The following is a 21374-nucleotide window of genomic DNA, read 5'->3' on the forward strand; positions in this document are numbered from 1 at the left end:
TCTATGAAAAATAGCATTTCCCAAAACATTAATAAATAACTCCTCGTTTCAAGCCATATCTATAGCAACCGGTGATTGTTGTTAAGTAAGCTAAATAAATATTGTTTCGTTAGAACTGTAAAAACTACATTTTCCATATTGCTCTACGATGCAATGGCTACGCTCACTGGGAGGTGCTGGAAACAAGTATGGGGTTGTTATATTCATCGTTTTAGTTGATGCGGGGGGAAAAAATAATCGCATGCCATAGCAAAGTTGTTAAATTATTGGTTTGAATTGCTTGTCATATCCTACTTCAAACAAATTTTATTGTCGCTGAGTAACACAATGGATATTATTGAGACGGTTGTAACAGAGAGTATTGAAGTAGATGAAACTCCAACGGCGTCCAGTTTGGCTCCAGATAAATCGAAAGCAGGTCAGTGCAACTTGTCAGCAGATTGCATTCATCGTTATTTGCGAGGAGCTCGATGAGTTTGTGGTTTATCACTGATATTTATCAGAAGAATTTGAATTGGCTCTCAAAGTTTCTCAATAGGGCACGTTTCTGTAAACACACGGGCTACGAGGAAAACACATGACAAATTAATAAACAAAATTTAACAAAACATGTCATTTATTTGTATCTCATTGTTTTTATATATACACATTTATCAACTTCCCTTCTCCAGAGTTTGTATGGACTTTACAAGCCACATGGCAACTTGTTCATACCCGCCTCGAAATGGACCAGGATTTTGACCAGCCAGTGTGCAAGAAAAAGAAACTGTGGGAGACAGTGGCTGAGAGAGTGACTGCCAAGCTAAGAGCAGCTGGGAGCACAGATGTCACAGTCAAGGCCTATGAGTGTGATCTGAAGTGGCGTAACATGTTGGCCACATACAGGAAAAATGCTGAGAGGTCCAAGAGACTGGGGGCCCAGAGTGTCCACTGGGAGTTCTTCAAGGCCATGCATGAGGTCCTGGGGAAGAGTCGGGAGGAGATCGAGGCACAGCGCAGGTCCAAACTCAACGGGACCAAGCTGGGCAAGGCTATTGCCAGCAAGCGGTTTACCCCCATCCTTCCTACACCCTCCCTGACAGCTGCCCCCTTTGCTTCCAGGCCCCCCCAGGATGTCCTGCATCTGTACATGGAGCTGCAGGAGAGGAAGATGAACATGTGGGCCCAGCAGAAGGCCCTGGAGGAGAGGAAGATAGAGGCCATCAATAATCTAGCCCGTGCAATCTCCAGTTTGTCTCACAGTCAAAACAACAGTTTCCAGCTGCCAGAGTAGCAGTACAGCACACCCGAGCAAAGGAGTTCTCACTGAACTAAAAACTTGTGGATTTTGTGTAATATATAGAAGCTTGTGCATAGAATGAAAGACTGCATCATGCAAATGTTTCTTAAGCGTTCAACCATTCAGCTACTTTGTGTTGTCATGATTTGTCATTGTATTTGTTTTTATTATGCTGTAATAACACCATTTGACAAAGGAGTTCACTGCAGGAATTCCCTGTAATACCTGTGAATGAGAAGAAGGCTACACAGGGCATATTGTACATAGATCTGCCATAGGATACAAATAATCCTACATATGTATAAAATACAAGATATTGCTGTGATACTCTTCCCTTTAACAGCATTTATATTGTATATTTTATTATCTCAATACAAACACAAATTATAAATCACTTTATGTACTTCCAGAATCCAACTCTTTGTACAGCAAATCTGCGATGGCTTCCCTTCTCCTCACACCCTCCTCATCACACTCCCCCTCTCCCTCCTGTGTCCCTGCCTCCCTCTCAACCTGTCCGTTGACCACTTTCCCCATGTCTAGAAATACATTGTGGAGTATGCAAGCAGTGAGGACAACTGCTTTGGCTCTTTCATAGTTCCCCATGTCCAAATACCTGAGCCTTTCAAATCTGGTTTTCAGGTCAGCCACAGCCTGGTCCAGGAGGTAAAAATGGGCTTCCAGGGACCTATTGTAAAGATTTCCCCTGGGTCCACGACCCACTACATACGGGGTCAATATCTGGGCAGAGGCTGGATATCCAACTCGAGCCACTAGGCAGGTCCCCGGGGGCATCATCTCAGGGAGCTGTTTGAGTTTGTCCCTCAGAGCACTGGCTCTATCCAGGTCTGAACCCTTGCTGATTCTGCAGTGTATCAACCTGCCTGTATGGTTACACACCAGCTCCAGGTTCAGCCAGGAGTCGGGATGGGCCTCCTTCTTCATCCTCTTTACCTCTGGCACCATGCTCTCCACATCCTGTTTGCCAATGGGCAGGCGGATGGGGATGCGGGTGTGCCCCAAGACTCCCAAGACCCTGGGGACGCCCTTCTCTTCTAAGCCCTTGGCTTTCCCCAGCAGGCTGGAGAGGGGGGAGAGGTTTTCAACAGCCTCAATGCCTGGAGGAGAGAAGGACCAGAAACAAACACAGGTGTTTGTCAGGATATTGTAATGCAGTGAGGTCGCCCCCCCCCCCCCCCAAAAAAAAATGTATGGGACAATATACAAATGTTTTTGTGAAAGATAATTGGAAAACATTTCTTGAGTAAATGTATTGATACCTTTTCATTTTTGAAGTTAATGCAATTAATTGAAAGTTATTTGTTGATGTAAAAATCTAAATGGACTGATTTTAAGGTTGTGTCATCCGATTTGGGGTGGCAAGAAATTATTGGGGGGGAAATGGGGTCCCCAGAAATACTGGCGGATAAAATGGGGTCCCTGCTGAAAACGTTTGTATAACAATTGTAATTGATCCACATTGAACAGCATACCAGTCGGCCATCTAATTTGTTGGTCCTCAAGTGTGTTCACACGCTCACAAAAGGAAAAGAAGATCCTATGAATATTTCCTTTTTCCAGGCGGAAACTGGTAGACACAGAGCGATAGCTGAGGCGCTTGGAGAGGAGGGTGAGGGACAGGAGAACAGTGTGGGACAGGGATAAGCGGGCACGTCCTGCCATACGGCTCTGATTGTATCTTGAGTTTGAATTCTGGAGGAGATCTGTAATGTACTGAGAGATGAAAAGAAACATAAATCAGATCTGTGCATAGCAAATGAACCAAATGGTGTCATCTCAAATCTGCATTAGTGTGGGGATGGAAAAATAGATCAAGCCACAACAATGAAGAAAAGTAGGCCTACTGAAGGCTACCTGAACTGCAGCGTTTTCCTCAGCATCAGTTAACTGTTGAGATTCAGACTCCTCTTCTACATGAGAAAGTGTTGTAAGTTCTGTTGTTGACCGAATTTGGTTTTGCTGTTGAGGTTCTTCCACCAGCTGAGACAGTTGTAGGTAGATTGGTCCAGGCTGGTCCTGAACCTTTGCTAGGAGGTCAGCTTCCAGAATTTCTTCCACTGTTCGGTCCAATCGTTGCTCCAGTTCGTCTTGAGAAAGAGGCTCCCATTCACGCTGCATCATTTCGAGCACAGCTCGACCAGCCGACTCAACATAAGTATTATCCATACGTGTGCGTGGTGCTGAGCGCAGTGGAAAAAGTTTGATAGAGGACCACCGAAACGGTAACGTTATCCTGAATACCGTGTTTAATATTTTATTTGTTTTGCTGATTCACTCCTTTAAATAGTTTATGGATAATGCCATGATTGTTCAGAACTTGGTCTGCCAACACTAAATTACAGGCTAGCTAGCGATCTAAAATGTATAATAGTGTAACTTATCACAGATACTGGTAACTAAACTAGCTAATTTAGTAAATTACGTTATATCTAACTAGCTTGCTAATCCACTATGTCCTCAGTTATTGTGTAGATTGCTAGTTAGATACCCGACAGCTGAGTTGCAAATAAATTAGATAGCTACATATTTGTTCTGTCTAGCTAGCTAGCTCTCATCCATCCTGCTATAAACAAAAATATAATCTTCTTCTTTAAAGTTTTATGGCAGACTACACCTACTGGTGTATTGCCGCCATCTACTGTACGGGGTCGTCTTCGATATTATTGCAGCACGAACTATTGCGGTGGTGGAAAAGTACTAAATTGTCATACTTAAGTAAAAGTAAAGATATCTTAATAGAAAATGACTAAAAGTCATCCAGTAAAATACTACAAAAGTATTTGGTTTTAAATATACTTAAGTATCAAAAGTAAATGGAATTGCTAAAATGTACTTAAGTATCATAAGTACAAGTATCAATTGTTTAAACTTACTTATATTAACAAAACCAGATGACACGATTTTTATTGGCAGATAGTCAGGGGCACACTCCAACACACAATTTACAAACGAATCATTTGTGTTTTAGTGAGTCTGCCAGATCAAAGGCAGTAGGAATGACCAGGGATGTTCCCTTGATAAGTGTGTGAATTGGACCATTTTCCCATCAACATGTAGAGTACTTTTGGGTGTCAGGGAAAATGTATGGAGTAAAAAGTACATTATTTTGATTTAGGAATGTAGCAAAGTAAAAGTTGCCAAAAATGTAAATAGTAAAGTGCAGATACCCCCCCCAAAACTACTTAAGTAGCACTTTCAAGTATTTTTACCTAAGTACTTGACACCACTGGGTACGAAGAAAAATGCTATAGGTGCATGCTGCCACCTACTGTTTTGGCTGTATCAGCACAAATAATTAAAATAAACTAAACTCAACGAACTCCTTTTTCGGACTCAACTGCCAATGCCGGTAGTATAATACACTATCATAAAATCCGGAACATTTCCTAATTTTACTGCTGAACAGATTTTATTTCACCATATGAATGACAAAGTGAATGGCACAAAAGCATTTCACAGAATAGTTTGCATTAACGAAAGCAATAAAAATATACCACACAAGGGCTGACAAATGTATTGTTTGTATGTCAACAAAAGGACTTTGTGGTTGTCCTGTTTTTAAAAGAGCATGTTGGCGAACTATTTCCATCATATTTTAAGAGAATGACAACCACAGATTGTTGACTCTGAGACAGTAATTTGTACCTTTGTTTATCGCGAAAGATGAGCGGACCACCGAAAATATGCTAAATTCCGTATTTACTGATGTTTAGTTAATTCATTGAAATATAGTTGATGCAAAAGGCCATGCTTGTTCAGCCAACACACTAAATTACAAAGTACAGGCTAGCTAGCCATCTAAACATTTTACCACGGTAATTTATTAACAAATATTAAGGTCACTAATGAATGGGCTATTATTGTTATAGCTAACTCGCTAATCCACTTTATCCTCAATTGTGTAGATTAATAAAGTTACCTACCTGATCCTTTATCCAAATAAATGAGCTAGCTACATATTTGACTAGCTCTCATCCAGCCTGCTACAATCACATTCTTCTCCTGCTGTAGCTAGTTTAATAGATTAAGCAAGTGCTCACCTCTTTCTGGCTGTAGTATAACACTACACTATCATACAATCTTGGCAATTTCAAATTTCACTGATTTTATTTCACCATATGAATGATAAATACCAAGTAAAGTGAATGGCACAAAAGCATTTCACAGAGTCCATTAACAATATACCACACAGGAGGTGACAAAGAAAATGTTTTTTTTTTTATGTCAACTCAAGACAATTACATGTGTTGCTTGTTTCATAAAGTCCTGTTTTAAAAGAGCTCGTTGGTGAACCATTTCCATCATATCTTAAAAAAGGGCATGACAACCACCCCAAAGTCAGGTTGATGAATCAAATTGAGACAGTTTACACCTATTTCAATTCAACACCAGTAATTTGTACCTTCTTGCTTGTTTATCACAAAAGATTAGTGATTCCTGTCTCTTTCCACTGAAGGTTTTCCATTTACACTTCAGACCCCCCCCCCCCCCCCCCCCCCCGGGTGTAATTTGGGGGATAGGGGTCAAATTGGTACAGTTTTGTATAGAGACTCAAGGAGAAACACAATTACACAGGAACTCCAGTGCAAAGGTTCAAAAGTAAAGACACAAGCAAACAAAAACCAGAGTGGGGAAAGCTTAATACCTTCACACCGAAATAAAAACTGATGATTGTAAATCTTCACACCATTCTGTGTGTGTGTGTGTGTGTCCATCCGTGTGTGCGTGTGCAAGTACATGTGTTCTGCTATACATTTTATGTCATGGCATCAACATGTTTGTGTGTTTATTTCAGAGCCATTCATGCGTATGTTATCTAGATAAGCTAATAACTCACAAACCCTTTGTTGCGCCACATACTACCACCCCAAGGAGTAATTAAAAAACGCTAAATTGTAATATTAATATTGAAGAAAAACAATGCAATCAGCAAGAGGGCATTCTAAAAATGTAATAGCCACTCCCTTCGCAAATCCCCACCATAGCCAAAAGACAGGCTACACCCTCCCCAAAAGACTAGTATGAATTAAATTAGGAGGTATGAATCATTTTTCAATTTTTCCCAACCCCCTTACTGACAGTGGCCTGACAAATTAGAAATGTTTGTTGAGGGATCTTATGGGTGAATCTAAAAATGCGTGAGCCTAGTTCAGGAATAACATGAAAATATTCCTGTGTGAGAGGGAATTCATGGTCTTCCTGCAAAGTTAAAGATCTCACAGGTACACTCGCATGTTACCCTAAAGCAGTCTGTAAAGCCGGCCTACCTAATCCAAAGCACCACTTCCCAGATCCCCCCCCCCCCCCCCCCGCCTGCTTCCTTCCTTCACTGCACGGCCTGCTCATTGGCTGTGCTGCCAGAGTCCTGAGGCTTCATGACGTCAGGAAGCTCTGGGGGGCTGGAGAAGGACTCAACCCTCAGCTGCTCAAATGCATCATCTGAAAGAGAGGGAGAGATTTGTTTGATAAGGAGAGAGTAAAGAGTATCAAAGGGAAACAGAGGAAGCAAGAGGCATTATTAGAGGGATAAACTTAGGGGTGAAAGGATGTTGCAATTTGTTTCTGTTAAACTATCAAACTATTTCACAGCCATTCTGACATATCTTGCAGCTCAACATCAGAATAAAACAGAGTGAATGTTTTGAAACATGGGACAGATACTACGTAACAGAAAAATTAACACTCACCACCGAGACGGAAAGCTAATCCAACAGTCCCTGGGGCTTGAGGTCTGGCTGTCTGATTTGTGAAGCCACAGTCTCCAAGAGTCTTACTATCCTCCAGCAACATGTCATCCTGATACAAGAGAGATGTCAGAGCAGAGGGTAGATATGTAAACACCACCATTTTGTCAATATGCACACACATACCACAAATGAGGGCAGGAGAGAGAAAGAGAAGAATAGACTTTGGGGGACTGTTTGGGTTTAATAAAATCAACTTCCTCTTAAACTTGGGGAGTTCCTACATCAGAAGAAAAAAAATAGAACAAATGACTTTCATTGGCCTGGCCATATCTTACTCCCCCATTTTGTAATTGTCCTCCACAAGGGGTATGCACTGTATATACCTTGTACAGCCTCTGTTCCTCCGGTGCCCTCTTTAGGATACCCTCCACTATGCGCTTCAGCTCGTAGACCGTAGTGGACTCTTTGGCATCAGTGAAGATGGTCGTCTTGTGACGCCGGATCATCAGAAACACATCCTATGACAACAGCAAGTTAGGGAGATAAGACATAATATAAATAATTTCCCAAACTTTTAGTACCAGGGACCACTATGCCGTTTCTCTCTGTTTGCTAGCTAACTAACAGACCAGTGAACAATAAACACTGGAATAGGACTGTGAAACGTGCTGCAGCCTTAGGCAATTGACTACTAGACAGTGAATGAAATGTCAATGATTTGTATATGCGGAAGCCTTTCAATGCACCCGTTTGAGGGGAAAACTGAGCAAACAGCAGCCAAATCTGCCACCATAGGCTTCAGCCGGGTGACAGCCCCACATGTGCTCGTTCATCGTTCGAAGTGCTAGAGAGCCATCTTTCTAATTAAAGGCCTCAAGCCTGGGCCGGACCCAATAATGTCGACATGTAGGGCTGGAGGATCGTGGGTAAAGTACAGTTAAATTATGGGTTTCAATATTTGGGAGAAACAGGGTTTCATCATTTAAGGTTGGGGGAATCATGCAAAGTAAATTGGTAAAGACCGCACCACCAACTATAAATCCCAGTTCCACCCATGTTTGAAAAGACTAGGCTTAACTTGAAGAGGAAAATGCTACATTTCTGTTGGTTGACAAAATGACGGTTGACTACGAGCACATTTTACCTACACTTGCCACCAGTTACTTAATAGCTAGTTGATTAACATTGACTGGTTAACATTGTCTTCCAAAACTAGTAGCTAGCTAACGTTAACTGTTAGCTAGCTACATAACGATGCTGGATACACAATGTCCAAATGACTTTAGTTACCAAGCTGGCAACTGTATAACGTTAGCTTGCTAACTAATTAAATAACAAATGGAATGTTTGTGTAGCTAACTAGTCAGCAAAAAAAAACTAGGTAATATTGCATCACTTGTTCAGTTAGCTAACAGTAGTAGATGCCAGCCAACGTTAGCTAGCTAGCCCATTCACTCAATGCTTCAGTGACGTGTGGTAATATACGCTTGACACCAAACGAATAGCAAGCCATCTGGGCAGTAGCTAACGTTACCTAGCTAGCTAACGTAACCTAGTTTCTGTGGACATGGAAAGTATGTTCGAGTGTCACCAGGGATTGATAACTAGCTAAATGAGACAGATCTAGGATAAGTTTCCTAGTTTCCAACCTTTTAACAAGTCAGACAGTGAACGTTTAGCTAGAATTAGCTCGTCAAGTTAGACAAACAAAACGCTGATTGCAGTTAAACAGTTACTGTGGAATTGCTAGTTACCGTTAGCTTAATATGCTGCGAAACAAAAGGAGTCCATATCAAGCGTTTCCCACCATATGTCTTAATGGAGGGAATTAACGGTTTCTACATGTCAACATTTACTTTACCATAGTAGCAAAACGCCATAAGAATGTCAAGTCAGTTTTAAAATATATTATTTCTCTTCCTCACTCACCATTTCTCTCGGTCGGTTGCGCCTCCGCGATCCCACGCTGCACTGCGAGAATCACAAAACGCTCTCATCCAACAGTGGTGTATAACACCAGAGATACTTTTTATGAGCTAGGAAACTCCATTGAAATCGTATTAACGACCATTGTGTACGTTGCCCATGCTACGTCAATGGACAGCCCGGTGCCTTCTGGGCGATTCTTGGACAAGGAGAGCTCTCCTTCAAGGAGTGAATGGGAGTCAATTGGCCGCTAACTAAAAACTCAACATTAGCTTGCATTTTGTTAACAATAAGTACAACATTACACATATTTTCCGATATGTGCGATAATTAACTTGCTATCTGTAATGTATACCTTTGGAATCGTGACACCACGTTCTTTGGAGAAAAAAAGGCACGTTTCTCTACTCATACCCTGATTTTGGGATGGGATTTCGTGACGATTGTTTCAGCAACAGCGCGACGAAGCAAGACAACGTCAACGCGATTGGTCAACAGTCTACTGGGTGGGTCTTTATACGTGCCTCACTCACTGCACAATAGGATTCCTATCTCCTTTCTCTAATATCTCTGATCATACCCATACCACAGCGGAGGGTATTCAGAGAACTGGTAATGGCGTATTTTTGTAGGCATTAACTCACTCCACAGGCAGAAGGGGAGAAGATGGTTAGCTTTGCGAACTCCGCCATGGTTCGTTAGCCAAAGCCTATGGGGAATTAATGGCGGTTTTGAATAAACGCCGATAATAAGGTCTGTGGTTAACACAGGTTTTGGAAATCTAACGTTTTGTTCTGAGATAATCTTCAACAGTTTGTCACTTTCTGTGAATTTATGAAAAATAAAGCACAACGCTTCATAATTCATAAAGGTCATGTTAACTGACTGATATCTCATATTACAAAATATATAAGACCTCCTCAGACCTTATTTTAGGCAGTTATGCCAAACCCCTATTATTTCCCCAACTAGAGGTAACTCATTACCGGGTTTTAGAACTACAAGTTGGCGAGATGTTTACCATTTAAGAACCAAAACAAGAGTTTATTGGCCATATTCAGGTAAATTCTATTGGAAAATTGAGGTCTATTCTGTTTCGTTTAAAAAAACGTTTTGCAACAGAATCGGCGGACTGAATAGACCCCAGCTGTCCGAAAGCACTGCCTGTGCAGTGAAGTGAAAACGCAAGCTTTGTTTTTAGAATATTTCATAATTGTACATTTGTCCAACACCGGCTTGCTCTACAATGAAAGGACCCATAATAAATGCATCTTTGTATAAACAAATTGTTCAGTCTATTCAAGGCATAAAAAAACATTCCTTTAACAATCCTGCGTTCATAACCAATTGGAGAAGGTAGTATTTACCAGTTGGGTTATCGTAAATACCAGTTCGATACATTCACAAGCTTTGAACTCGCCGATTGGCCAATGGCCAACAAACTGCGTCAACCATAAACAATGTACAGCTACCATGATTGTAAACAAATAAGTGTTAAAAAACAATAACAAGATGGCTTTTTATAAATAATGTTGTTGCATTTAACTGACGAAAATGCTGTTATGGAAGTAATTTTCTTAGTACGTGACGTCAGAGGTCAGCATGTGGGAGAAGTCAGAGCTCAGGGATGATAGATAAGTTTCCTACTACTAAATACCAGTTGGGGGAGCATTCAAGTGGATTTTTCCAAGATCAAGTAAGGTGAAAATATCTACAGTATATGCTACAATAATGTAAGGTGAAAATGTCTATACTACAATAATGTACTACAATAACGCATGTTTGGATTCATTTACTGGAGGAAAAAAAGAAATTGCTTTTAGGATAAGCATATCACTATTCCATCATCTATGCTGCTATGCATGATGTTTTGACTGATTTTGAATTGATCCAGTTGGTTCATAAACTCCTATCATCCTCCTGTGTAACAATCATGACGCAGTACACCAGCCAAACAACCATAAAAGACAAGTGTTTCTAAACAAAATGATAAAATAAAAACTACACCCCCGATAAAGCGCTCATCCAATCAATTATTCAGTTTTCCATGGCATGATGTTCTTCAGAGGATCGCTCACTGTTGGTGTTACGGTTGTTGTTAGCGTCCGTGCTACCGTCGGGGTTAGCGTCCGTGCTACCGTCGGGGTTAGCGTCCGTGCTACCGTCGGGGTTAGCGTCCGTGCTACCGTCGGGGTTAGCGTCCGTGCTACCGTCGGGGTTAGCGTCCGTGCTACCGTCCTTGCAACTGTCCGGGTCACCGTCCGTGAGACGGTCGGGGTGACCATATGTGTTACCGTCAGTGTTGTTACTCTCAGTGTTGCTCCTTAAAAAGGAGACCCTGGTAATAGTGCTCTTTCCAGCTGTTTCCTTTCCAGACTCAATGCCAACCATGTCTGTAATAACAGATAAACACAATATGATCAACAAATTACGATTATGTTAGTAACATAACACAAGACAATTACAATTTAGAACAGTTAACACACTAAATACTCACTTGAACAATAGATATGTTGACAAAGTTATTCTCAAACCTCTTTAGGAAAGTGAACAGCTGGTAAGTAAGTCTCGAGGTTCTGCTCGCCCGTGTTATGCCTCACGATAAGCTGTAGACCATACTATTTACCAAGAGTGTTTACCTGTATAATACATATTATATTACCTCAACTACCTTGTACCCCTGCACATTGATTCGTTACTTGTACTCATTGTTTTTAATCGCATTACAATTTCCTTTTTTACTTAGCATTGGCTCACAAAACTGCCTCTAACTTCCTTCATACTGGACACAGAGACATACAAATGATATCCAGAAGTTTATCTGACACAGGGGAAGTTCCCAAAACCCTGAAGTATCCCTTTAACCATCACCACAGTGTGTGTGATATGTCGTATTGTACAGGGATTGCGCTCACCTTGCGGATCAGTGTCATGCCCACCCTCTTGATTTGACTGGATTGCAAAGGAACTCTCTCTGAGCTCTGCAGGACTGAACTGTAGGAAATATAAAAAGGACAGGCAGAAACACACCCATTCAATTGAAATGCAATCCATTATGATAAGAGTTCAGCTATAACTAAAAAGTAAACTTACAGACAGATCCCTAGGGGTGGTGACCGGCTGTGGTCCTTTGCAGCACAGCAGAGAGAAAGGTCTCTGCTTGGTCTTGGGGTGCTCCTTGAAACACAGGCTGAACACCTTTGCAGGGAGGCAGACATCCCAGTTGTCTGGATGGTCCTTCACAAGATCAGACACCATCCTGTTGGGTTGAAGACAACCATGGTCAAAGTTGAGTATGAAATTAAAAACCATATAAAGGAATGAGTCTAAAACACAAACCTGCTGATCAAGGTTTGTGTGGCCAGATCCAGTGATCCAACTTGCCGATGACGGTATAAGAGAGAGAACCCCCTCAGCTTCAGATGACTGTTTAAGGCAAGGTTGATCTAAAACATGAATAAATGTAAAAACACCTTGTACAGTGGGGCAAAAAAGTATTTAGTCAGCCACCAATTGTGCAAGTTCTCCCACTTAAAAAGATGAGGCCTGTAATTTTCATCATAGGTACACTTCAACTATGACAGACAAAATTAGAAAAAAAATCCAGAAAATCACATTGTAGGATTTTTTATGAATTTATTTGCAAATTATGGTGGATAATAAGTATTTTGTCAATAACAAAAGTTTATCTCAATACTTTGTTATATACCCTTTGTTGGCAATGACAGAGGTCAAACGTTTTCTGTAAGTCTTCACACACTGTTGCTGGTATTTTGGCCCATTCCTCGATGCAGATCTCCTCTAGAGCAGTGATGTTTTGGGGCTGTTGCTGGGCAACACAACTCTCTCCAAAGATTTTCTATGGGGTTGAGATCTGGGGACTGGCTAGGCCACTCCAGGACCTTGAAATGCTTCTTACGAAGCCACTCCTTCGTTGCCCGGGCAGTGTGTTTGGGATCATTGTCATGCTGAAAGACCCATCCACGTTTCATCTTCAATGCCTTTGCTGATGGAAGGTTTTCACTCAAAATCTCACGATACATGGCCCCATTTATTCTTTCCTTTACACGGATCAGTCGTCCTGGTCCCTTTGCAGAAAAACAGCCCCAAAGCATGATGTTTCCACCCGCATGCTTCACAGTAGGTAGGGTGTTCTTTGGATGCAACTCAGCATTCTTTGTCCTCCAAACACGACAAGTTGAGTTACCACCAAAAAGTTATATTTTGGTTTCATCTGACCATATGACATTCTCCCAATCTTCTTCTGGATCATCCAAATGCTCTCTAGCAAACTTCAGACGGGCCTGGACATGTACTGGCTTAAGCAGGGGGACACGTCTGGCACTGCAGGATTTGAGTCCCTGGCGGCGTAGTGTGTTACTGATAGTAGGCTTTGTTACTTTGGTCCCAGCTCTCTGCAGGTCATTCACTAGGTCCCCCCGTGTGGTTCTGGGATTTTTGCTCACTGTTCTTGTGATAATTTTGACCCCACGGGGTGAGATCTTGCGTGGAGCCCCAGATCGAGGGAGATTATCAGTGGTCTTGTATGTCTTCCATTTCCTAATTATTGCCCCCACAGTTGAATTCTTCAAACCAAGCTGCTTACCTATTGCAGATTCAGTCTTCCCAGCCTGGTGCAGGTCTACAATTTTGTTTCTGGTGTCCTTTGACAGCTCTTTGGTCTTGGCCATAGTGGAGTTTGGAGTGTGATTGTTTGAGGTTGTGGACAGGTGTCTTTTATACTGATTACAAGTTCAAACAGGTGCCATTAATACAGGTAACGAGTGGAGGACAGAGGAGCCTCTTAAAGAAGAAGTTACAGGTCTGAGAGCCAGAAATCTTGCTTGTTTGTAGGTGACCAAATACTTATTATTCACCATCATTTGCAAATAAATTCATTAAAAATCCTACAATGTGATTTTCTGGATTTTTTTTCTCATTTTGTCTGTCATAGTTGAAGTGTACCTATGATGAAAATTACAGGCCTCTCTCATCTTTTTAAGTGGGAGAACTTGCACAATTGGTGGCTGACTAAATACTTTTTTGCCCCACTGTACGATTCTCTAATGAACCACTCTGGACCTATTGACTGCTAGTGCATATATGAACCAACCTCAAGATTGTTGCAAGGTACGTGTAACAGTAAGTATGTGACAAAATATATTTTGCCTCACCTTACTGGTAAACTTCCTCTTTAGTCGAACAAGGATTCCAAAAGGGAAGCCAAAGTGAGAGATGACTTCAGCGACATGCTGTGCTACCTCAGTAGAGCTACAACCTCTCAGGGGGAAGGCCTCCACCCATTTGGAATAGAAGTCTGTCAAGGTCAGAACGTACTGGTGTCCGTTCGGTGTTAGGGGCAGTGGCCCTCTAATGTCCATACCCAGCCACTCCCATGCCTCTGTGATCTGGGTAAGAATGGGAGACAATGTATAGTACTGTTTTAATGACACTCTTATTGGTTTTCGATCCAGAGTGAGACATATTAGAAAAAGACAGACCATTGAATCAATGATCAACTTGGAGGCTCTATCCCTAACCCTGTATTAGAGACTGAAAGTTTACACATCCTTCATTACCTCTATTATGTGCTTGAGGGGTGGAAGTTGGAACTCCATGTTCTCACATGCCACCTGAAAATAAAGTGCATTGTTTATCAAATTCTTAGCATAAGCTATTGGTATATAGCATAAGCTACAGGTTATTCAAGTGAGCAAACAACTTACCTTCGGGGCAACATCATCTTTGAATCCCCAGCGAATACTCTGCAAAGATCAATATGAGGAAAATTTTATTAAATGTCTACATAATGCAAAAAAACAGTAAATAATTCCTGTATATCTGGCAAAGCAACAGTCCAATCAGACCACCTAGAGCCACTCACATGTGGTAGACAGTAATCACTGTGGAAGAAACCTGGGAGGGATTCAGCCATTTGGATTTCTTCATCTACATGGATATACCAACTTGAAGAGGTAACTTTTTCTGGAGCTCTGATCCGTCAAAATATAAGTTGACAATTGAAAAAGCAAGAACTAGAACACAGGTAGAAACCATTCTGCTCTACAGTGACGTTGTGCATTCCAAAAAGAGCAAATTTAACTTTCACTTAAATTCACAAGGTTATTTACTTAGTATTGTCTTTAGCCAGCTTGCTCGTCTCTGATGTGATGGTGGGGCTTGGTGTTGTGACCGGTTCAGCCACTGTAACAGCATGGGCAGCAGTATACTTCTCTGGCAACCCATCACTCTGCATGCCAAAAACAAAGATAATGACCACCATTACTGCGTGGACGCATGTACTTTAAACATGCCGTGTGTAGGCTATGCATTTACATATCAATGCTTCACTTAGCAAGTGAAAACATAGCTGAGTTACATCAAATGCAATACCAAGATGGACACTAATGTGCAATGTGGGACGCCAAATACAGCCAAGGAGTTTATTCGCCTCTTCCAGTACCTTACCCTGGCTCTTCTACTCTGTGGGTGGATGGATGCCTGTAGAAGGAACACATTTAATTTAAATCACACGTTAAAATATTGTACATCTAGTTATCATAAACCGTATTATTTGTGTAGTTAGTTCTGACTTTGGGATGTATCTCGCTAGATACATTTTTTGTTTCAGTGTACCTTCTTCTTTTGAAAGTTCTCTGGGAAGTCAAAAATGGTCGGGACTGCGTCTGGCGTGAGACGTTGACGTTTGTCCATCCGGCAAATGTACTTGTCTTCAAAGTGAATGGAGCACACACGGTGGTGGTGTTGCGGATTCCAGTCTTTCCACTTCATATTAATAATCCATCGCTTGCGTCTTTCAGGGTCATTTTTGGGGAAACTGTTACCAGAAACATTAATACACCAGCAAATTGGTATCACAATAGTATCAAATGATGAATAGTAAATCCATAAATGATGTATGTAGATTTATAAGAGAACAGTATCGCAACAGAACATATCTAGCTAATTAAGCTTTTTTGTAATTGGTTTTCTCTTGCACACTAACGTTATTTGTACAAGCTAGCTAGAACTTTTACTTTAGCTAACAATACCATAGCTATCTACCGTACCCCGTAGTAGGCATCACAGTTATGACCAAATACTTGTTACTGTTTTCATTACGTTGGTAACCAGTTTATAATATCAATAAGGCACCTCTGGGGTTTGTGGTATATAGCCGATATACCACGGCTAATAAAGTTAACGTGTCTCGAGCAAGACGGTATAACGTACCTAAAAAATCCTACATCAGCTTTGGGACCGCGATTTTTGCAGTTGTATGCTGAACACAGTGTTGGCATTTTTGTCGCTGTGTGAAATGAACAAAAATAAAATACGAGGCACAACTAGCTAACTAAACGTTCTCAGAGGTGATGATGCCGCCGGATGTTAATGTTTTTTACACGGGTCGTTCTTGTTCTTCTTCGTGTAGTTTTCTGGCAGACTACACACTTTTGTTGCGTATTGCTGCCTTTCACAGGTCGGAGTGTGAATTGCAAATGTTCTTCACAAAATGGGCAAATATAAAATGCACCGTCTACATAAACGCCACTATTCACGGTTGCCAGGTATTCAAAACCCGCACACAACTAGCCCAACATGTTTTTTTTTCTGCAGCAAGGGAAGTTGCCACATTTAGCCCCCAAAAAACTTTTGCGTAACATTATCGAGTTAAGAAGGAATATCAACGTAAATTGTAACGACGTAAGAAGAACAATTCGGGTTGCCATGAAAATGATTGAGAGTTAAAGTGACTAATAAAGGAATTTAAATATCAAGAGCAATTATAATTCGCCCTCATTAAAATCGACAGATAATTTTCCATCAATGGATGACTATTTAACTAATTTGACTGCTGTGATTAAACAATACGGCCCGGGGAGGTGAGGTAGGCTATATGGCGAATATACCAAGGCTAAATGCTGTTCTTTAAGCACGACACACCGTGGAGTGCCTGGATACAGCAATTAGCCGTGGTATATCGGCAATATACAACAAACCCCAGAGGTGTCTTATTGATATTATAAATGGGTTACCAACGCAATTAGAACAGTAACAATTATTTGGTCATACCTGTAGTATATGGTCTGATATGCCACACGTTCAGCCAATCAGCATTCAGGGCTTGAACCACCCATGTGCATAACTATAGATAAATCCAACAGGAGAGTTTGAGGGATGAAAGTTGGACAGAGGATCTCGAAATCTCTATGCTAGAAACACTCGGATGAATTAATAATTGTAATGTTTGGCAATTGTGACATTATGTGCCAGATGTTAAGACTAAAAACCGTTATAAATGGTCTATTTGGGAGATTGACTCATCATTTCAATAGGTATAGGCTAGACCTATTAACTAAAATATGGATTTATGATTGTAATTCAACTTTGTCATAGTTTGGTTAGCTAGATGCAGATAGACTACAGCACATGATATGCCTACATCCTAATTTCAGATCGCCTACAGTCCCCTAGGCAAGATGTAAAATGAACGATTTAGCAGCTTGCTAAATTCAAATTGTCAGACTAATTTATTCAACATGCATAGGGAGGTGATTTCGATGTAGGAACTGTTTCCCTTCTGGAATAGGCTACTGAGGATGGGGTTATAATTTCAATCACTGAATCGAATATTAATAACATGGATATGAATTGAATAGGCCTATGCTTGTCAACAACAGTCAGTGGTTTTTATATATTGTTTTATCTGTAACCTAATCTGACAGACTATTACCCTCAATCTAATGCATTCTAGTAACAGCTGATCAGCAATTGCGATAGAACTGTGACGATGACACACAATTGATGACTTCCAATTTCATTAACCAAACATGGACATTAATAATACAAGGCTACAACAACAATAAACTTGAGTTTTGGCTATTTATTAAATCAGTTTGCCAGCTCCAGGTAGACTACACAAGTGGCACAAATTGATTTGCAATGACTCCAGTGATATCATTTCAACATATTTCTTGTATAAATGGTAGGCTACAGTAGCCTACATAGGCATAGAAATTAATAGGCTACTTGATTTATTTAACTAGGCAAGTCAGTTAAAACAAATTCCTATTTACAATAACGGCGAACAGTGGTGCTGTTTCCCCAACTGCGGATTCGATAATTCAACCGAAACTAAACCAAAATGCCTGAATCAAACCAAAGTAACCCATCTCCCACTAACAACAATAAACCTATCCCAACAAGCCTATCATAACAATTCATCATGGAAGCTAGTCAGACTCTCTGCCCAAACCTGACCTAGTAACCTCCTCTCAACCTGGTTTTGCCCTCACAGTTTCACAAATGGGAAACACAGCCTCATGTGTGACATTTGTTACACTACACCTGATCTTCCTGAACCGCAAAGGTACTAGTTATTATACTGTATCACAGGCTAGCCCCAATGTGCCGATGCTATTCCTTGCTTGGACAGCATTGTCCCGCATTTTCCCATTGACAAAAAACTACACAGAGCCTTCAGAAAGTATTCACACCCCTTGACTTTTTCCACATTTTGTGTTACAGCCTGAATTTTCAATTGATGAAATTGAGATGTTACTGACCTACACACACACAATACCCCAAAATGTCAAACTGGAATTATGCTTTCAGAAATGTTTACAAATTCATAAAAAATGAAAAGTTGAAATGTCTGGAGTCAATAAGTATTAAACCCCTTTGTTATGGCAAGCCTAAAGAAGTTCTGGAGTAAAAATCAGCTTAACACGTCATAATAAATTGCATAGACTCACTCTGTGTTCAATAATAGTGTTTAATATCAATCTTGAATGACTACCTCTGTACCCCACACATACAGATAATTGTAAGGTCCCTCAGTTGAAAAGTGAATTTTATGAGGATTCTGTGTTATGCAATATAGCCCGTTACCATGTCCCGAAGCAAGCACCAGTTAGCCTGAAGCTAGCCTCATGCTAGGTCTATCTCCCGGCTAGTTAAAGAGGTCCATCAGCCACTCCTTGGGCTACAATACCTATTTTGCTAATTGACCTGGACCCGTTTTACTGCTGACACGGAGCCCTGCCGAACCATCACGACTGGTCTACCGACGTAATCCGCCCGGGGGGGTTTCAACAGGCTCCTCCGTTGCGATGTCCCCTGAAGGCCCATCAGGCTAACTGGTGCTTGCTTCGGGACAGAGACGTTAGCCGGGAGTAGCCACTCGGATAGCAGCTAGCTAGCTGCGATGATCCAGGTGAAAATGTTCAGAGCTTGCGGTAGGAATCCGGAGATGTGGTGGAGAAAAAGCAGTCCGATATGCTCTGGGTTGAATCTCGCTGTGCAGCCTGGCAGGAGTTGACCAGGCTAAGGTTAGCTGATGACCACTAGCAGTGGCTAACTGACTACTAGCTTGTAGCTAGTTAGCTGGCTAGCTTCTGTTGGGGGTTCCGGTTCTAAAGTATAGAAAATACCACATTGCGTGAGGAGGGTTGCAGGAGAGTATGTTGAAATGGAGGTTAAAAATATAAAAAATATATACGAAATATATATGAAGAAAAAATATATATATACACGGGACATGACAAAGACGTCTGACATCTTGGATTGGTGCCCTTCTTCGCGAGGCATATCGGACTGTTTTTGTTTTTCCTCTACCACATCTCCGTATTCCTACCGCAAGCTCTGAACCTTTACACCGGATCATCGCAGCTAGCTAGCTGCTATCCGAGTGGCTACTCCTGGCTAACATCTCTGTCCCGAAGCAAGCACCAGTTAGCCTGGAGCTAGGCCCACCTCCTGGCTAGCTGAAGAGGTCCATCAGCCAATTTCTTGGGCTACAATACCTATTCTGCCAATTGGCCTGGACCCATTTACTGCCTACACGGAGCCCTGCCATTTCATCACGACTGGTCTGCCGACGTAACCGTCCGAGGGGGCTAAAAAACCTATTCTATCGCGACATCCCCCTAAGGCCCTTCTGCTAGCCTGCTAGCCCCGGCCCGCAATCTGTCTGAATCGCTGTGTCTCCAGCTCGCCTAGCTACTTCCTGGACCCTATGATCACTCGGCTATGCATGCCTCTCACTAATGTCAATATGCCTTGTCCATTGCTGTTTTGGTTAGTGATGGTATTATTTCACTGTAGAGCCTCCAACCCTGCTCAATATGCCTGAGCTAGCCCTTTTGTTCCACCTCCCACACATGCAGTGACCTTACCTGGTTTAAATGGTGTTTCTAGAGACATCTTTCTCATCGTCACTCAATGTCTTGGTTTACCTCCACTGTATTCACATCCTACCATACCCTTTTCTGTACATTATGCCTTCAATCTATTCTTCCGTGCCCAGAAACCTGCTCCTTTTACTCTCTGTTCCGAACGCATTAGACAACCAGTTCTTATAGCCTTTAGCCGTACTCTTATCCTACTCCTCCTCTGTTGATGTAGATGTTAATCCAGGCCCTGCAGCACCTCGTTCCATTCCCGTTCCCCAGGCGCTCTCATTTGTGGACTTCTGCAATGGTAAAAGTCTTGGTTTCATGCATGTTAACATTAGAAGCCTCCTCCCTAAGTTTGTTTTATTCACTGCTTTAGCATACTCTGCCAACCCGGATGTCCAAGCCATGTCTGAATCCTGGCTTAGGAAGGCCACCAAAAAAACTGTAATTTCCATCCCTAACTATAAAATATTTGGACAAGATAGAACTGCCAAAGGGGGCGGAGTTGCAATCTACTGCAGAGATAGCCTGCAGAGTTCTGTCATGCTATCCAGGTCTGTACCCAAACAATTTGAGCTTCTACTTTTAAAAATCCACCTTTCCAGAAACAAGTCTCTCACCGTTGCCGCTTGTTATAGACCACCCTCAGCCCCCAGCTGTGCCCTGGACACCATGTGTGAATTGATTGCCCCCCATCCATATTCAGTTCATACTGTTAGGTGACCTAAACTGGGACATGCTTAACACCCTGGCCATCCTACAATCTAAGCTAGATGCCCTCAATCGCACACAAATGATCAATGAACCTACCAGGTGCAACCCCAAATCTGTAAACACGGGCACCCTCATAGATATCATCCTGACCAACCTTCCTTCTAAATATACCTCTGCTGTCTTCAAACAGGATCTCGGCGATCACTGCCTCATTGCCTGCGTCCGTAATGGGTCTGCGGTCACCATCCCTCATCACTGTCAAACTCTCCCTAAAACACTTCAGCGAGCAGGCCTTTCTAATCGACCTGGCCTGGGTATCCTGTAAGGATATTGACCTCATTCCGTGAGTAGAGGATGCCTGGTTATTCTTTAAAAAGTGCTTTCCTTACCATCTGAAATAAGATTGCCCCATTCAAAACATTTAGAACCAGGAACAGATATAGCCCTTGGTTCACTCCAGACCTGACTGCCCTCGACCAACACAAAAACATCCCGTGGCATACTACATTAGCATCGAATAGCCCCCGCGATATGTAACTTTTCAGGGAAGTTAGGAACCTATATACACCG

General features: G+C 41.8%; 4 protein-coding genes across 4 annotated transcripts; 1 reads left to right on the plus strand and 3 right to left on the minus strand.

The window, feature by feature from the left end:
* Positions 1-165: 165 nt before the first annotated feature.
* LOC139421486 (uncharacterized) lies at positions 166-1688 on the plus strand. Its single transcript, XM_071172435.1, has 2 exons — positions 166-418; positions 672-1688. Exons 1-2 carry the CDS (start codon positions 328-330, stop codon positions 1271-1273), a joined length of 693 nt encoding a protein of 230 aa, XP_071028536.1. The 5' UTR covers positions 166-327; the 3' UTR covers positions 1274-1688.
* On the minus strand, positions 1416-3892 carry LOC139421485 (putative nuclease HARBI1). Its single transcript, XM_071172434.1, has 3 exons — positions 3155-3892; positions 2773-3013; positions 1416-2397 (listed from the first exon to the last, which is right to left on the minus strand). The coding sequence occupies exons 1-3, from the start codon at positions 3464-3466 to the stop codon at positions 1676-1678; spliced, it is 1275 nt and encodes a 424-aa protein (XP_071028535.1). The 5' UTR covers positions 3467-3892; the 3' UTR covers positions 1416-1675.
* Positions 3893-5496: 1604 nt separating this feature from the next.
* Positions 5497-10338, minus strand: LOC139421487 (elongin-B-like). Its single transcript, XM_071172436.1, has 4 exons — positions 8917-10338; positions 7371-7505; positions 6988-7096; positions 5497-6739 (listed from the first exon to the last, which is right to left on the minus strand). Exons 1-4 carry the CDS (start codon positions 8917-8919, stop codon positions 6627-6629), a joined length of 360 nt encoding a protein of 119 aa, XP_071028537.1. The 5' UTR covers positions 8920-10338; the 3' UTR covers positions 5497-6626.
* A 135-nt stretch (positions 10339-10473) lies between these two features.
* LOC139421484 (uncharacterized) lies at positions 10474-16304 on the minus strand. Its single transcript, XM_071172433.1, has 12 exons — positions 16147-16304; positions 15550-15751; positions 15382-15414; positions 15045-15163; positions 14798-14906; positions 14640-14678; positions 14493-14546; positions 14088-14321; positions 12253-12359; positions 12007-12172; positions 11829-11907; positions 10474-11306 (listed from the first exon to the last, which is right to left on the minus strand). Exons 1-12 carry the CDS (start codon positions 16212-16214, stop codon positions 10951-10953), a joined length of 1566 nt encoding a protein of 521 aa, XP_071028534.1. The 5' UTR covers positions 16215-16304; the 3' UTR covers positions 10474-10950.
* Positions 16305-21374: the final 5070 nt, after the last annotated feature.

Source organism: Oncorhynchus clarkii, chromosome 12 (genome assembly GCF_045791955.1).
Source record: "Oncorhynchus clarkii lewisi isolate Uvic-CL-2024 chromosome 12, UVic_Ocla_1.0, whole genome shotgun sequence".
Lineage (NCBI taxonomy): Eukaryota > Metazoa > Chordata > Actinopteri > Salmoniformes > Salmonidae > Oncorhynchus > Oncorhynchus clarkii.

What these genes read in the sequence shown, in the direction of transcription:
- LOC139421487 (XM_071172436.1), bottom strand. An exon ending in AGGAACAGAGGCTGTACAAG is followed by an intron (nt 7,097 to 7,370) that starts GTATATACAGTG and finishes CTCTTGTATCAG; the next exon opens with GATGACATGTTGCTGGAGGA. An exon ending in ATTAGCTTTCCGTCTCGGTG is followed by an intron (nt 6,740 to 6,987) that starts GTGAGTGTTAAT and finishes CCTCTCTTTCAG; the next exon opens with ATGATGCATTTGAGCAGCTG.
- LOC139421484 (XM_071172433.1), bottom strand. Translation starts at nt 16,214, where the DNA reads ATGCCAACACTGTGTTCAGCATACAACTGCAAAAATCGCGGTCCCAAA. An exon ending in AGAACTTTCAAAAGAAGAAG is followed by an intron (nt 15,415 to 15,549) that starts GTACACTGAAAC and finishes TTCCTTCTACAG; the next exon opens with GCATCCATCCACCCACAGAG. An exon ending in AAGATGATGTTGCCCCGAAG is followed by an intron (nt 14,547 to 14,639) that starts GTAAGTTGTTTG and finishes CTTTATTTTCAG; the next exon opens with GTGGCATGTGAGAACATGGA.
- LOC139421485 (XM_071172434.1), bottom strand. Translation starts at nt 3,466, where the DNA reads ATGGATAATACTTATGTTGAGTCGGCTGGTCGAGCTGTGCTCGAAATG. An exon ending in AGGAAAACGCTGCAGTTCAG is followed by an intron (nt 3,014 to 3,154) that starts GTAGCCTTCAGT and finishes TTCATCTCTCAG; the next exon opens with TACATTACAGATCTCCTCCA. An exon ending in ACAAATTAGATGGCCGACTG is followed by an intron (nt 2,398 to 2,772) that starts GTATGCTGTTCA and finishes TCTCTCCTCCAG; the next exon opens with GCATTGAGGCTGTTGAAAAC.
- LOC139421486 (XM_071172435.1), top strand. Translation starts at nt 328, where the DNA reads ATGGATATTATTGAGACGGTTGTAACAGAGAGTATTGAAGTAGATGAA. An exon ending in TCCAGATAAATCGAAAGCAG is followed by an intron (nt 419 to 671) that starts GTCAGTGCAACT and finishes TCCCTTCTCCAG; the next exon opens with AGTTTGTATGGACTTTACAA.